Consider the following 16,935-nt stretch of genomic DNA (forward strand, 5'->3'; position numbering starts at 1 on the left):
CGGATGGTCTTGGTACAACGTAAATCCGACCGTGAATCTGCATGAAATGTAAATGACACAAGAGTTATCGTGGTTCACCCCAAGGTTTGGGCTACGTCCACACTGATTGTATTGTATTTCTCTGCTGAAGAGGGAGAGAGAGCTTAGAGCTTAGGGGATGTGAGGAGGCTTTGAGAGGGGGTGAGAGGCTTCAGAAATGGCCTCTGAGGGTGAGAATGAGTCCCTCCAATTGTGAGGGTGAGGGGTCCTTTTATAGAATAAGGACTCCTCACTTATTACATATTTGCCCCTTCTTTTATCCCATAATTACATTTAAGTCCCCTGAGTATTTGTACGAGATCTAAATACGAGGCCCTAAATATGGTATAAACAAAAGGAATTCATACAATGAACACAATTTCATCAATTTGGAGCTTTTGAAGTTGTTAATGGATGAAGAGGAGGAAAACGAGTTTGGAGAAAGAAAGGTGGCGAGGTTGCTCGAGAAGATGCAGGGTTGGGGGGTGGGGTTTGGGTTGCGGGGAAGGGGAAGGGGTCGGTTGCGTGTGGGTTTTTTGGATGGGAGGGGAGGTGAAGAGGGTGGAGGAGAGGGAGAAGGTGGGTCGGGGAAGATAGGTTTCAGATTTTTTTTTATTTTTTTTAATATTTTAAAAATAGGTAACTTATTATATTTTGAATGCATAAAAAATTAATTCTTTTGTCACGTGGCACAAATTTGATAGCCACAACACAAATGTGAATCTTATATGTACCACGTTATCATTTAACAATTTGCTTAACGGATTTTTTAACGCATGTATGAAGTTGAAATAAAATGATAAGTAAATGTATGAAACTAAAGTGATAATTCAGAAATTAAATCGGCATTTCATCTTATATTAATTTATGTTTCTAAAACAATATTATAGAAAAGTAGAAATCATGCTAGGTTTTTGTATAGCATGGGCACAGCTATGAGAGGCTGAGCTTTTGCTAAGGTAATGCCAAACTTCTCTTCCATGTTCAAGGTCTCTGGTACAACTCCATCTTCAAGTTTCCAATCGTCAAACGAGTTAATAAGCGAGCCCAACATCAAATTCAACATTCTCATTGCCAATGGCAATCCAGGACATATTCTCCTCCCACCACCAAACGGAATAAGCTCAAAGTTTCCTCCTAAAACATCAATTTCCGAATCCAAAAACCTCTCCGGTATAAACGAGTTAGGATCGTCCCAAATGTTGGGGTCTCTCCCTATGGCCCATGCATTGACCAATACTTGTGCACCTTTTGGTACAATATACCCGCAGATTTCAACATCTATTTCGGCTTTTCGGGGAAGTAAAAATGGAACGACTGGGTGCAATCTGAAGGTTTCCTTGATTATGGCTTGTAAGTAAGGGAGTCGAGCAATGTGTGACTCCTCAACTGGCTTTCCTTTGCCGATGATTTGCTTCAGCTCTGCTTGTGCTTGTGATAGTTTTTCCGGATTGCGGAGTAGCTCAGCCACTGCCCATTCCAATGTGCCTGAAGTTGTATCTGTGGCTGCACTAAACAGATCCTATTTAAAAGACCAAATGGCTAATTAGTCTGAAATTTTAATATATCAAAATGACGAGAATAGGAGAAAAACTGATTATAAACTATTATTTTATTCACCATTAATTAGTAGTGACATTCTCTTCATTTGTAAATGAGAGGTCTTAAGTTTAAATTTTAGAAATAACGAATTCATTACTAATTTATTCCTCATTTCTCATAGTATAAATATATCATTACATAAAAAGTATTATTCTTATTCTATTCACTAAAAGAAAGGAAAATTTTAAAAATTTGATAAGACGCTACATAGCAAAAGGACTACATTTTGTCAAGACTTCATTCCCACAAGGTTACCGTAGGTGTATTCATAAAGATCTAATCTTGAAACAAACGGGACATGAAGGCAATTTTAATCATTATTATATTCCATAAAAATATAAATGAAGCTAATATAATGAATGAAAAAAACTACTTATACTAACTCAAGTGACCATATGATTTATTGGGGCCCTTAAACACCCACCCTCCACTTTGAGTGAATTTTTGTTTACCACCATTTAGTGTAGTGTATGTTCACCATCCTATTTATCACCGTTAGATGAGTTTGAATTTTTATATTTGTTCATATCTGTTGATGCACAAAATCAGCGAAGACATTGGTACAACAGAAAGTGTCAGGTTTTGTGACCTTCGCTTGGTTGCTTCAGTCACTAGTGAGGATAAGTACGTAAATGAATAGAGACAGAGAAGCAAACACAGGATGTACGTGGTTCACCCAGATTGGCTACGTCCACGGAGTAGAGGAGTTCTTATTAGTAGTGAAGGGCTTACACAAGTACAAAGGATCAAGCTCTCAATTTAGTGAGTTCTTGTGAATGATTTAACACAAAATGGCATTAGGCAATATTGTGGGGGAATGACCCCTATTTATAGAAAAACTTGTAGCTTTGTCACATTGACATGTGTCATGTTATGATTGGTTCTTGATGTTGACACGTGCTGCGCTCTGATTGGCTTCTAATCTTGACACGTGTCGAGTAGTGATTGGCCTCCTGGTCGGAGGGGAACTCTTCTGGGTCCTTGACAGTATAGCGTTGGCCGGTGCTCGGTAGTTTCGGGATTGGTCAAGTATGGTACAAACAGTGCTCCCCTAAGTTCCCGAGTGAGGGAAACTCCTCGGTTGGGGACTTGCAAGATCCAATCCCTTGAGTAATCACGAAACTTCTAAGTACCGAAGTGTGGTCTGATCTTCATCTGCCTTTCTCTGGAAGTACCTTTCCTCCATCCGGGAATGGTGTACTTAGCTGATGTTGACGCACAAGGTAATGTATCAATTTCACTTGAAGCTTAGTTGTAGTTTCGGGCTTAGTCAAGTGTGATACAAACCCTATAGTAGGAGTCCCCCAAGTCGCCGAGCTAGGAGATCTGCCGAAAGAGGTGACAGACAAGGTAAGCAGTCAAACTTCCAAGTAAGCAACCCAGGATCAGAGGTTTGACGTCGGCTTCCGGTTGATTGTTCTCATTCTCCTTGTCTCTCATTCAACTGCCAGGATAAGGAGAAGCAAATGGATAAGAGATGATATGAGATACTTTTGCTTTTGAAGAAGTAACTTTCCACAGGCTTATTCTTGAACTGTGCTTGAGGGTTTTCTGGTGCCCTTCAGAGTATAAGGCCGACTCAAAAATTTGAGGGTCAAAACAAGTCCATCAAATCTAGAGTACGTTCGACCTTGATGATATGGGATACTTTTGCTGTTGACGGAATAATGAATGTGGTATGGAAAGGTGTCGTGCTGTAGTGATCTGTTTCAGCTCACCGTTGAACCTTCTGCTTCAATCTTTTGCATGGCAGAAGTGGTGTGCAACCTTTGCATTTAAATGGTCATTCAGAACATTCCTTCATAGTGACTCATCCACGCTTGGCAGCTTCAGTGTAAAGAGCCAATATCTGATCAACTGTCATGAGGTATTTGCCGGTGGAATTCGTGACCTTGACAGCAGTTGAGGATGAGTACTCGAGAGCAATGCTAAGTAAGCAACCAGGCAAAGGCTCCAGGCAGTCAGTTCCAAATTGGAGGTTTGATTTCAGGTTCCGACTGACTGCTCTCTTTCTCCTTGTCCTGCAGGTGTGGACAAGGACAAAGACAAAGACAGGGAGAAAGCATGATATGGGATACTCTTGCTTTCGACCCTGATGATATGAGATACTCTTGTTCTTGGTGTGGCTTATTTGCTGAGGTATTATCGGGGGGAAATAAAGCTGAGTATTTCGAGAGGTTATGTTGAGGGTGCCTTTTCGAATGTGAGAAAGGGTTGAGCATTTTTGTAGGTTTGCCTGTCCGTTGAGGAGGGAGGTCAATGTATATAGGGATTTCCCAATAACAAGTAGTAATGCTATTCCTTTACCCTTCTTGGTCACAGCAATGTAGTGGGAGCTGCCAGCTTCACGTGTTTTAATTTTGTCAGAGCACTTTGAAAAAGTGGTATGTGGTATCTGGAAAGCTGATATTACGTGTGGAGATTACAGACAAGCTTTATCTAAGGAAATCTGGCTCTCGAAGTTCTGAGAGTTGTGCCTCTTCGGTTTTCGAACAAGCAATCCCGTCGAGGATCTGACTCTCGAGATTCGGAAAGCGGTGCTACTCCGGTTTTTGAGAAAGTAATTATGTTGGGAGTCTTTTCTCGAATGTGAGTAAAGGTTGGTCGTTCTTGCCAACCTGTCTTGCCACAAAACACGGAGGTCGACACACATAGGGACTTTCCAGTTGTCAAGCAGTGGTGCTGTTCCTTTACCCTTATGGGTAATAGTAGGGTAGCTGGCACTTCGAAATTCTCGTGCCTAAACTTTGTCAAAGATCTTTGACAAAGTTATATGTGGTACCCGAGGAGTTGATGGTGCATATGGAGAGCGGTGATTGATCAGTAAGATTCACGTGCTTTCTACTTCACCAGAAATCTTCGACAGATTGCCCGTAATTTCCGCAAAGCTGATTGTGCATGTGACAGGTGCTGACGAGGCTGCAAAAGCAGGTGCTTCTTCGATTTCTGAGATCGGCCCTCGTGGTCTCTGAGCAGCCCAGCTTTTGAGAAAGCATTCGCCTCTTCGATTTCTGAGATCGGCCCTCGTGGTCTCTGAGCAGCCCAGCTTTTGAGAAAGCAAACGCCTCTTCGATTTCTGAAGCTCCGTCGAGTGCAGATTTTTATAGAGGCTGGCATTAAGTTCCACAGCATACTTGAATCTCTACCAGTAGAAGCTCATTTCTTGCACTTCTAAGATCTTGATTTGTCTGACCTCTTCCTTCTTCAACACATTTGAAAATGTCTGGACCCTCCGACCGTCGTTTTGACTTGAACCTTGGAGAAGAGACAGCCACGCCTTCTCCAGACAACATATGGCGCCCATCCTTCATATCCCCTACTGGTCCTCTTACCGTTGGGGATTCTGTGATGAAGAATGATATGACCGCTGCAGTGGTGGCCAGGAACCTTCTCACTCCCAAAGATAACAGACTACTTTCCAAACGGTCTGATGAGTTGGCTGTTAAGGACTCTCTGGCTCTTAGTGTTCAGTGTGCAGGTTCTGTGTCTAATATGGCCCAACGCCTATTTGCTAGAACCCGCCAAGTTGAATCATTGGCTGCTGAAGTGATGAGTCTCAAACAGGAGATTAGAGGGCTCAAGCATGAGAATAAGCAGTTGCACCGGCTCGCCCATGACTATGCTACAAACATGAAGAGGAAGCTTGACCAGATGAAGGAATCTGATGGTAAGGTTTTACTTGATCATCAGCGGTTTGTGGGTTTGTTCCAAAGGCATTTATTGCCTTCGTCCTCTGGGGTTGTACCTGGTAATGAAGCTTCAAATGATGAACCTCCAATGCCTCCTCCTTCTGGGGTTTTGTCAAGTACTGAGGCTCCGGATAACCACCCTCCGGTGCTTTCTCTTTCTGGGGCTCTACCGACTGCTGAGACTTCCCCTAAGCAACCTTTGTGAAGGCTCCCTTTTGTTTGTTTATTTTGACTCATGTATATGTACATATTTGTGGCTTATCGAAAATATTAATAAATAAGCTTTGCTTCATTTCAACATATTGTGTTAAATACACCAAAGCCTTCTTCATAAAGTTCTTCGAATTTTTGCTTTTGTTGAAACCTGTATTGTTGAAGCTTTGTGAGTGAAGCATGTAGTTTGAGGTAGTGTTCCCTTAATTTCCCGAGTGAGGAAAACTTCTCGGTTGGAGACTTGAAAAATCCAAGTCACTGAGTAGTCACGAACTTTTGAGTACCAAGGCGTAGTAGCATATGGTGGGAGTCCCCCAAGTCTCTAGTCGAGGGAGTTGACGAATGAGGTGTCTTGCTAATAGTCCATGTCGTAAGTACCAAAACTTCATTCTTTTGTTTTCTAAGTGGTAGCCCCGGACTTTTTCTTCATAGATTTTGTTGATGAAGGTTGCTAGGCCCGAATAAGTGGAATTGCAGAAGGTGTAACCGTTGGTGCATTAACATCATAATGGAAGCATCACAATGATGGAAGCATCACAATGATGAAAGCATCATAATGATGAAAACACCATAATGATGAAACATCATAATGATGTTTCTTTGGTGGAATTGTTTTTCATTTCCCCTAACAACCGGAATTGTTTTTCAACATAACACCATCATCTGTAGGTCGAATCACAAAGTTGTCTTCATGAAAGTTGTTCGTTAATTCCTTAACTACAACATATCCAAATTGGAGAGCCATCGGAGCAGTACAACTCCAGAAATCCAGGTATGATGAGTGACTGTTTATCATTTGTCTGTCAACCCGTCAGATTTGTTGTGAGCTTTGAAACTCTATTTTCTCTTGCTCAGATCAGCATGCTTTCTTCATTGAAGTTGTTCCTCAGCTTGTGAACTACAACATATCCAAATTTGAGATCCCTCGGAGCTGTATAACTCAAGAAACTCAGGTATGATGAATGACTGGTTATTATTTTTCTGTCAACCCGTCAGATTTGTTGTGAGCTTCGAAACTCCATTTTCTCTTGTTCAGATCGGTATGCTTTCTTCATTGAAGTTGTTCCTCAGCTTGTGAACTACAACATATCCAAATTTGAGATCCCTCGGAGCTGTATAACTCAAGAAACTCAGGTATGATGAATGACTGGTTATTATTTTTCTGTCAACCCGTCAGATTTGTTGTGAGCTTCGAAACTCCATTTTCTCTTGTTCAGATCGGTATGCTTTCTTCATTGAAGTTGTTCCTCAGCTTGTGAACTACAACATATCCAAATTTGAGATCCCTCGGAGCTGTATAACTCAAGAAATTCAGGTATGATGAATGACTGGTTATTATTTGTCTGTCAACCCGTCAGATTTGTTGTGAGCTTCGAAACTCCATTTTCTCTTGTTCAGATCGGTATGCTTTCTTCATTGAAGTTGTTCCTCATCGACTCTTTCATAACATATCAAAAATTCAGGATGAACTAACGGTTAAATATTTCCAGATCTTCGAAACATCACAACAGCTTCGAAATCTGCAAGAAGCCGACTATCATGTTTGGAGCTTCAACACTTTAATTTCCGTCGCTCAAACAGAAATGGTTCCTTCTTGAAAGTTGTTCATATGCTCAAGAACTATAGGGTGTCCAAAATTCAGCTCCATTGGAGAAGAGCAGAGGTTGCAGAAATTTGATAGATGAAAGGAGGCGGAAGAGGGAGAGAGAGAAAAAGTCTCTTGGGTTGGATTTCTATTTTGGGGCAGATTCCAATTTTTGTAGCACCTTCATTATTGATGAATTGCTTGTACTTTTGTCCATTATGAAATTTGGGACTTTGGCTTGTTGTTGGATCTATTATAATATGTTTGGGAACATATATAAGTGAATAAATAAGAAGGAAAATTTTGGGCCCTTGTGGGTGTAAAACAAAAAATGTTTATGTTTACCCAAGTGTTTTTGTACAAGTTCAAGGGCATCTTGGGTTTTGTGAACAAAATTTGTTTATTTGGAGCAAGGTTTTGTGTTGAAGCTTTGTAGGTGAAGCTTTGGTGTTGAAGCATTGTGGGTGAAGCTTTGGAGGTGAAGCTTTTCGGGTGAAGCTTGTTGGGTGAAGCTTTTTAGGTGAAGCTTTGTGGGTGAAGCTTTTTAGGTGAAGCTTTTCGGGTGAAGCTTTTTGGGTGAAGCTTTTTAGGTGAAGCTTTTCGGGTGAAGCTTTTTGGGTGAAGCTTTTTTAGGTGAAGCTTTGATGGTGAAGCTTTGTGGGTGAAGCTTTTTAGGTGAAGCTTTTTGGGTGAAGCTTTTTAGGTGAAGCTTTGATGGTGAAGCTTTTTGGGTGAAGCTTTTTAGGTGAAGCTTTGTGGGTGAAGCTTTGGAGGTGAAGCTTTTCGGGTGAAGCTTTTTGGATGAAGTTGTTTTTTTTTTTTTTTTTTTTTTTTTTTTTTTTTTTTTGGCGCTTGACACGGTCTTCATTTGCTTGTTTTGTAGTGACTGTGGAAGACAGATTGCTTTCTGATTGAGAAGGGTTCCGGCATCGCTTGCTATGAATGTAAAAGAGTGAGGGCTGAGTTGGCTAAATTACCTCTTTATTGAATTCATTGCCAAATGGCCTTCATTACATAGGATGCCGAACGGCTATAGCTCAACACTTGTACATCGTGAGTCTATTTGTAGTAGTACTTCAAGTGATCAGCGTTCCATGGATGGCCAAGGGTCTTGCCATCGGAGCTTCTAAGTGTGTAAGAGCCAAGGCGACTGATGCCAATGACTTCATACGGTCCATCCCAGTTTGGACTAAGTGTGCCTTCACTCGGGACTCTGTCGCAGAGTAATCTTTTCTTTAAGACCCAGTCTCCTATTTTGAAAGAACGAGGCTTGACCCTAGAGTCATAATAGTTGGAGATGCGCTGCTTGTAGGCGACATTCCTCAAGTGAGCTTGGTTTCTGTGTTCCTCGACTAAATCCAAGTTGAGGGTGAGTTGTTTGTCATTTTCACTTTGAATGTAGTTCTGGACTCGGAATGTTGCTTGCTCGAGCTCAACAGGGACAACCGCCTCTGTGCCAAAGGCAAGTGAGAATGGAGTTTCTCCTGTTGAAGTCCGATATGAAGTGCGATATGACCAAAGAACTTGGGGTACAAATTCTGGCCAACAGCCTTTAGCTTTGTCCAAGCTGGTTTTCAAAGTGCGCTTGATTATTTTGTTGATGGCCTCAACTTGTCCATTAGACTGGGGATGAGCTGGAGAGGCAAAGCATAAGTTGATGTTGAACTTAGAGCAGAACAACCTGAACTTCTTGTTGTCAAACTGTCGCCCATTGTCAGTGACTATCGCATTGGGAATGCCGAATCTACAAAGGATGTTCTTCCACACGAAGTCTTCTATCTTTGCCTCAGTAATGGTTGCCAAGGGTTCTACTTCGGCCCACTTTGTGAAGTAGTCCACTGCAACGACTGCGTAACAGACTTTGCCCTTCCCTGCCGGCATTGGGCCGATCAAATCAAGTCCCCACTGGGCCAAGGGCCAAGGGCTGATCATAGGAGTAAGAGGCTCTGGAGGGGAATGAGGAATAGCCGCATATCGTTGACATTTGTCACATGAGCGGGATACTTTGATGGCATCCTGGTGGAGTGTTGGCCAGTAATATCCTTGGCGAAAAGTCTTGTGTGCTAGGGACCGAGATCCAGCATGATCTCCACAGACTCCCTCATGTATTTCCCGAAGGACGATTTCCGCCTCGGCAGGCGTAAGACACCTTAAGTATGGCAGGCTAAAACCTCGCTTATAGAGTTGATCATTGATGATCAGGTAGCGGGTAGACTTGTATCGAATTTGCTTAGCCTGGACTTTATCATTTGGGAGGGTGCCATGAGCAAGGAAATTATAGATCGGGGTGATCCAACTATCCCCCCGTTGTAAGTTGCATACTTCTGCGGCCATGGTGCTTGGTGTTGCCAACAGTTCGACATGAATTTTTCTTCCAATCTTGTCTTCCACAGCTGAGGCAAGGCGAGCCAGGGCGTCTGCATGACTGTTTGCCGCTCGAGGAACTTGGGTGATCTAGTAGTGGAAGTGCTTGAGCAAAAGTTGTGTTTGCGCAAGATATGATGCCATGGAGCTGTCCTTAGCATCAAAGTTGTTGGTAACCTGGTTGACCACTAATTGGGAGTCACTGAAAATATCAATTTGTTTAACCCCGAGGTGTTTGGCCAAACGTAATCCTGCTAGAAGGGCTTCATACTCGGCCTCATTGTTTGATGCCTTGAATTTGAAACGAAGAGCATACTCCATTGCTACTTTGTCGGGCGTAGTCAAGACTAGTCCCGCTCCACAGCCCTGTTGGTTGGATGAGCCATCAACATACAGACTCCATGCTGAGGTCGTTGATTCTACTTTCTGAGCTTCCGATGGTAATGAAGCTACTGCTTCAGGTGTAGAAGCAATGTCAACAGGATATGTGAAGTCGGCGATGAAATCTGCTACTGCTTGGCCCTTCTCAGCTGGCTTTGGTTGGTAGGAGATGTCAAACTCACCCAACGCTATTGCCCATTTGATCATTCGCCCTGAAGTGTCAGGACTTTGGAGTATCTGTCGAAGAGGATAATTGGTAAGCACGATGATGGAGTGCGCTTGGAAGTAAGGGCAGAGTTTTCGAGCAGACATGACCAATGCCAGAGCCAATTTCTCAATGTTAGAGTACCGTGTCTCCGCATCTTGTAAGGCTTTGCTAGCGTAGTAGACAGGTCGCTCAATATTCCCATCCTTTCGAATGAGAACGGAACTTACGGCTGAAGCTGATACCGATAGGTAGATAATGAGAATGTCTCCTACCTCGGGCTTGGAGAGTAGAGGGGCTTTACTCATGTACTCCTTGAGGTTTTTGAATGCCTCGGCACATTCATCAGTCCATGTAATGTACTTCCTACTTCCCTTAAGTGCTTTAAAAAAGGGAGCACATTTGTCTGTGGCCTTAGAAATGAACCTGGTTAAGGCTGCCACCTTGCCAGTAAGGCTCTGGATGTCCTTTGAAGTTACCGGTTCCTTCATGTCGAGGATTGCTTTGATCTTCTCGGGATTAGCTTCAATGCCTCGTTGGCTAATCATGAAACCTAAGAATTTGCCAGAGCCTACGCCGAAGGCACATTTGTTGGGGTTTAACCTCATTCGATACCTCTTCAAAATAGTGAAAGTTTCATATAGGTTGGTGATGTGTTGGTCAGCATGTTTGCTCTTGACTAACATATCATCAACGTAAACTTCCATGCTCTTCCCAATCTGCTCGGCGAACATTGAGTTGACTAGTCTCTGATAAGTCGCTCCTGCATTCTTTAGGCCGAAAGGCATGACTTTGTAGCAGTATAGTCCTCTGTCGGTAGTGAAGGCTGTGTGTTCTTGATCCGAAGGGTTCATGAGGATTTGGTTGTATCCTGAGTAAGCATCCATGAAGCTCAGGAGTTCACACCCGGCCGTAGAGTCTATAAGTCTGTCAATAAGAGGAAGAGGGAAGCTATCTTTCGGACACCCTTTGTTTAGGTCGGTGTAGTCAACACACATTCTCCACAAGACCTTTTGAAGCAAAAGACTTTCTTTGGTCGGATTTTTCTTAACAAGGACCACATTTGCTACCCATGTCGGGTAATTGACTTCGCGGACAAAGCCTATGCCTTTGAGTTTTTCAACTTCTGCTTTCATTGCCTCGTATCGTTCAGCGTCATAAGATCTTCGCTTCTGTCTCACCGGCTTGATCTTGGGGTCAATACTCAAACGATGACAGATGACATCGGGAGAGATGCCTGGCATGTCCTCGTATGACCAGGCGAAGACTTCAGTGTTCTCTTTCAAAAAAGATATTAATGCTAACCGAAGGGGTGGTGACAATGTGGTGCCAATCTTCACCATGCGATCTGGATAATCTCTTGAGATAGGTACCTTCTCCAACTCTTCAGCAGGTTGGGCTTGCTGGGTGAAAGAGTCATCTCGAGGATCATCGGGTTGATTGTTGCTATCAGGAAGATCCAAGTTCGCTTCATCTAGGCTGGTCTTTGTGACTTGGTCATGTACAGACAGGGTTTCCTTGGGTCCGGGCAAGTGTTGTTGCTTAACTGAAGTGTTGTAACATGATCGTGCACTAAGCTGATCTCCTCTGATGTAGCCGTTGCCATGGGGGGTTGGAAATTTCATCAACAGCATATGCGTGGATACCATAGCCTTGAGATCATTGATGCCTGTGCGCCCAAAGATGACATTGTATGCCGTTGGGCAGTCAACCACTAGGAAGTTAGTGGTAATGGTAGCCGTGTAAGGGCCTGTACCAATAGTAAAGGGTAAATGTATGCTCCCTAAGGGTTGCACGATATCACCGGAGAAGCTTATCAGAGGAGAAATCGAGCGATCGAGCAAGTGTTCAGCTACACTGAGTGCCCTGAAAGCTTCGGCAAACATGATATTGACCGAAGCCCCTGTGTCTACGAGGATTCGTCGAACATCAAAGTTGGCTATGTGAGCCTCCACGATCAATGGGTCGTTATGAGGGTAGATGATGCCTCTTTCTTCCTCAGGGTAGAAACATATCGGATCCCAGTTAGGCTTTTGATACTTCCCTCCCCTGATGTCTTCCACGTGAAACACTTGGTGACCAGGCCTCAGAATTCGTTCACTGTTTTTCATGGCCCTATTGGAAGATTCAGATATGGGTGTGCCGCCGCTTATGGAATATATGACATTCACCTGGCGTTGGTTACGGTTATCCCTTTGAGGGTGAAGGAGGAATTGATCAATTTTTCCTTCTCGTGCCAAAGCTTCAATACGATCACGGAGGATGATACATTTCTCGCTATCATGGCCGTTATGCTCATGGTAGCAACAAAACATGCCCGCGTTATTCGGGGGCGTGTAATCTGGGTGCCTCGGCTTTGGCTTTGGTATCAGGTGAGCTATGCTGGGGTAAATGGCCGCGCATGTGGCATTCAAGGGCGTGTATGTCTCATACCTTGGGGTAGGGGGTATCTTGACGCGGGTTTGACCCACTGCATTGACTGCCTGGGGGCGAGCGTTATTGTGGCGATACCCTTGGTTATCGGGATAGTGTCCCTTACTCTTTTTACTGAAATGAGAGTGGTGAGGATGGAAATCCTTCCTCTTGCCTTGAAATTGATATGTCTGTTGATTCGGCGAAGCATTATGCAAGGCATGGGGAGGTGCCACTGCTGTTTGGAAAGTCGAGGTCTTCTCATTTAGGTGAGTCTGGCTTCCACCTCCCACTTGTTGATAAAGGATGGTTGTAGGGGGTTTCTCCTGATATGTCTTTGCCTCGGCGGAGGCATGGTTATAAGCATGCGCCATCACCTCAGAGTAAGTCTTCCAAGTATTGGCATTGATCATGTATTTAAAGAAACAATCACGTAGGCCTGCCGTGAAGGCTTTGAGGGCAGTCTTGTCGTCTGCCTCGGCACACCGGGAGTATTCATGGCTGAAGCGGCCAGCATACATACGTAATGACTCGTCTGGCTTCTGGCGGATAGTGTACAGGTCATCTGCAGAGTGCAAGCGATCGGTTTGGAAAATGTGTTGGGAAACAAATAGTTTCCTCAATTCCTCAAATGAGTCTACCGTCTCAGGTGTAAGACGACAATACCAATTTAGAGCTCCGCCAGAGAGGGTGGAGGGGAAGAGAAGATATCGCTCTTCGTCGGTGTGCATCCGGTATGCCATGGTGGACTCAAAGAGGTTAAGGTGCTCAATCGGGTCCTCTTTTCCAGTATAAAGTTGCAAGCCAAGCTTTTGCTTTGTCTTTGCTTGAAGGGGGGTGTTGAGGATCCTCCTTGTAAGAGGGCCAGGCCTGGGTTGGTTCCAGTCAGGTATTTCAGCCTGACGTTCAGCCTTCAACTTGTTTACTTCCTCAATAAGTTGTAGGACAAGGGGGTCCTGAGCGGAGTTATGTGCCACTGGAGCTTTCTTTCGTAAATCTCCATCTCCTCTTGGAATTAGGAAGGTTTGATCAAGGGCATGTGATTTTTCCCTGGACTCGTTGTACTGGCTTCCAGGGTATGTCTGTCGGAACACCTCTGAGTCCCCTGTACCCTCATGTCTCTCTAGGACTTGTTGCCCCTTCCCCAAATTGGTGGCCGGCTCGGGCCGTGGCAGGGGACCGAGTCTCTCAGAAATCCTTGGGTCATTGATCTTTGAGCTTATATGGATGGAATTCTCTCGACGTTGCTTCAGGAAATCCCGACAATCGCGAAAGACGGCTTTCGATCCTTCTGCCCCTTCAGCAAAGAGGTGTCTCCCTCCACTTCTCATGGTTCGGGTCGAAGCAACTGGGTTAAGAGAAGCCTCATGTTGATTATCAAGTCGAGGGGTAATCTGTTCCCTATCAGGGATATCTATGTCGAATGCATGTGACCCTCCATGTTGGAGGGCACCCAGTTGATGGTTGACTTCCACGGGGGCAACAAGCTCGCGTGTCTGAGCTTGCCTAGCTTCGTGGAGTGTCTCGAAGAGCTTCTCATATTGCTCCTGGAGGACCTCATTCCTCATTGCTATCTTGTTGTTCTGAGCTTCCAACTCATCGACTTTAGCTTGAAGAAGAACTCGTTTTCCTTCCTTCTTTCGTTGTTTCGCACTATGTGCAAGGGGGGTGTCATTCTGTGTGCTGTGGCTTCCTTCGCTTCCCATGTTGGAGAGGGATGCCTGATCAAAAGAAAGTGTACGAATGATAGAAACCAGCTTGACACAGCTGAAGAGAGTAGGAATAAGTGTCGTTTCCCACAGACGGCGCCAAATGTTGATGCACAAAATCAGCGAAGACTTTGGTACAACAGAAAGTGTCAGGTTTTGTGACCTTCGCTTGGTTGCTTCGGTCACTAGTGAGGATAAGTACGTAAATGAATAGAGACAGAGAAGCAAACACAGGATGTACGTGGTTCACCCAGATTGGCTACGTCCACGGAGTAGAGGAGTTCTTATTAGTAGTGAAGGGCTTACACAAGTACAAAGGATCAAGCTCTCAATTTAGTGAGTTCTTGTGAATGATTTAACACAAAATGGCATTAGGCAATATTGTGGGGGAATGACCCCTATTTATAGAAAAACTTGTAGCTTTGTCACATTGACATGTGTCATGTTATGATTGGTTCTTGATGTTGACACGTGCTGCGCTCTGATTGGCTTCTAATCTTGACACGTGTCGAGTAGTGATTGGCCTCCTGGTCGGAGGGGAACTCTTCTGGGTCCTTGACAGTATAGCGTTGGCCGGTGCTCGGTAGTTTCGGGATTGGTCAAGTATGGTACAAACAATATCCATTACATGAATCTCGAAATTTAAACTCATCTAACGGTAATAAATAGAATGGTGAGCATACACTACTACACTAAATAGTAATGAGCAAAAATAATCCCCTCCACCTTCCCCATTTTTATTAGATTATCTTTGACATGGACCTTTACAAATCCGGATAAGCCGAAGTCAATGAGGGCACAATTGTAAAAAAAAATAAAGTTTCGGGTTCAAGGATGGTGTTATCCTATAAAAATATCCACTTGTCATATTATAATATTGAAAGATATAATTCATTCACTAAATTTTAGTGCTCCCAATAATCCTTGAATACGAAAGGCCCCAACAAAGCGTATAGTTCTTCACCCCCTCAAGAATTGTAGGCAATAATTGATAGCCTTCGTGAAGCGTCAATTGTTTATGTACACCTCAAGTGATGTACATGATGGCCAGTTTAGAAGGTACATATGGCGACACTACTCATAATTAACACAAAAATTAAATGATCGAAGAAAACCTAGTTACTTTTTAATTCATCAAATCAAGAACAATATATAGTAGGAACTAACCAGAAACAAATGCTCAGTTTCAGCCATGTCCATGTCCTCGCTTTTCTCTTCACTGAAGTTTATAAGCGTATCCAACATATCTTTAGTTGTGACATAATCACGTGATTTTCTTGACTCCAACCTTTGTGTGATCATGCGGTCAAAGAGGCCGATCATCTTCTGGAAGTGTTTGGCCAGACGACGCCGTATTCCCATGGGATCGATCTTCTTAAGTACAGGAAAATAGTCAGCCAAGTTTGGCTTCCCAATCTCTTCCATAATACCCCACACCAACTCCTTATACTCACTAGCCGTCTCACTATTCGGGTCCGCCAAATCCACAGAGAATACGGTACGCGACATCAAGTTGAGCGTAGTTTTGAAAGCTGCACTTCCAACATCAACGGCTTCACCTTTTAAAACGCTTTCGTTGACCTCGGATATGAGCTCTTGAACTTTTAGGTGACGGTTGGCTTGGTTGGCGTCGAGAACTTTGGTGGCAAACAAATGCGAGTTGCATATTTTTCGAAGGTTTCTCCATGCCGCTGAAACCGGTATCCAGGGCATGCCGTACTTAGCATGGTCACAGGCCTGGATGGCATCTGGGATGGTCCGGTTGCAAAAGAACTGATCACGGGTCCGGAGGACTTCTTTAGCTACGATTGATGAAGAAACTACAACCGTTGTAACATGTCCAAGTCGTAAAGACAAAATGGGGCCATGGCGTTGTGAGAGCTTAGTGAGAGAGATGTGGGGTTTGCTACCAAGCTCCAAAAGATTGCCAATGAAGGGAAGTGGGTTTGGTCCTGGTGGAAGCCTAGTGGGACTTGATCTTCTTCCCGCAAACGAATAATAGATAGTATGAACCGAGATCCAGATGATTACGAGGGACAATCCCATGCAACTCAAAAAGTCCATTTGATCTTACTCGCTCTTTCTTCTCCAAACCCTATATCTTAATTTGTTACGATTGTTGACCAAAAAAATAAAATAAATAAATATAGATGTGTGTGCATATAAACGAACCAGGATCCTCTCCTGAGCAATTCCCTAGGGATCCCGCAATCATGTCCGTTCATTTTATATTGTGCGGTCAGTTTTCGTTAGATACTATTCATATTTAAATTTTAAAATTTAAATTTTAAATAATTTTTGACCGCACGATATACAATGAACGGACATGATTGCGGGATCCCTAGGGAATTGCTCAGGAGAGGATCCTGGTTCCATATAAACCTAGCAGTGTCCCCCCGATTTACGCTAGTTACACATGCACTCATGTGATTGTCCCACGCAAAATCTGCTTGGTATATTTCCTTCAAGATATAGTTTAAGAAGTCAAACATGTTAACTATTATTATGCCGTTAATGTAAGGATGATCATTACTTTAAATCATATTTAATAAATTATATATAACGTAATTGTTAATGATTTAATTATTACTTAAATATTAATTAATGTGTTTACTTTTTATTATTAATAACATATCACATAATTTACAAACTGGTAAAACGTCATTCTTTCATAGCCACATCAAGCAAATTACATGGTATAAAATGTGACCTCCTCATTCTTTTAAAAACATTTAAAAGTCATAAATGTGGACAAAG

The 16,935-nt window shown here is 43.3% G+C and overlaps 1 protein-coding gene and 1 long non-coding RNA gene across 2 annotated transcripts; one reads left to right on the top strand and one right to left on the bottom strand.

Annotated features, from left to right (window-relative positions):
• Positions 1-844: 844 nt before the first annotated feature.
• On the bottom strand, positions 845-16,304 carry LOC139192694 (geraniol 8-hydroxylase-like). Its single transcript, XM_070815098.1, has 2 exons — positions 15,346-16,304; positions 845-1,540 (listed from the first exon to the last, which is right to left on the bottom strand). Exons 1-2 carry the CDS (start codon positions 16,240-16,242, stop codon positions 920-922), a joined length of 1,518 nt encoding a protein of 505 aa, XP_070671199.1. The 5' UTR covers positions 16,243-16,304; the 3' UTR covers positions 845-919.
• LOC139192695 (uncharacterized) lies at positions 5,352-7,382 on the top strand. Its single transcript, XR_011576976.1, has 5 exons — positions 5,352-6,294; positions 6,378-6,475; positions 6,559-6,656; positions 6,740-6,837; positions 7,013-7,382. It is a non-coding gene; the product is annotated as an uncharacterized lncRNA (long non-coding RNA).
• Positions 16,305-16,935: the final 631 nt, after the last annotated feature.

The sequence above is a fragment of the Malus domestica genome, chromosome 16 (assembly GCF_042453785.1).
Source record: "Malus domestica chromosome 16, GDT2T_hap1".
In the NCBI taxonomy this organism is placed as follows: domain Eukaryota; kingdom Viridiplantae; phylum Streptophyta; class Magnoliopsida; order Rosales; family Rosaceae; genus Malus; species Malus domestica.

Excerpts from the sequence above, each read along its gene's own strand:
- LOC139192694 (XM_070815098.1), bottom strand. The coding sequence starts at position 16,242 with ATGGACTTTTTGAGTTGCATGGGATTGTCCCTCGTAATCATCTGGATC. Across the intron at positions 1,541-15,345 it reads AAACTGAGCATTTGTTTCTG|GATCTGTTTAGTGCAGCCAC; the intron begins GTTAGTTCCTAC and ends TCTTTTAAATAG.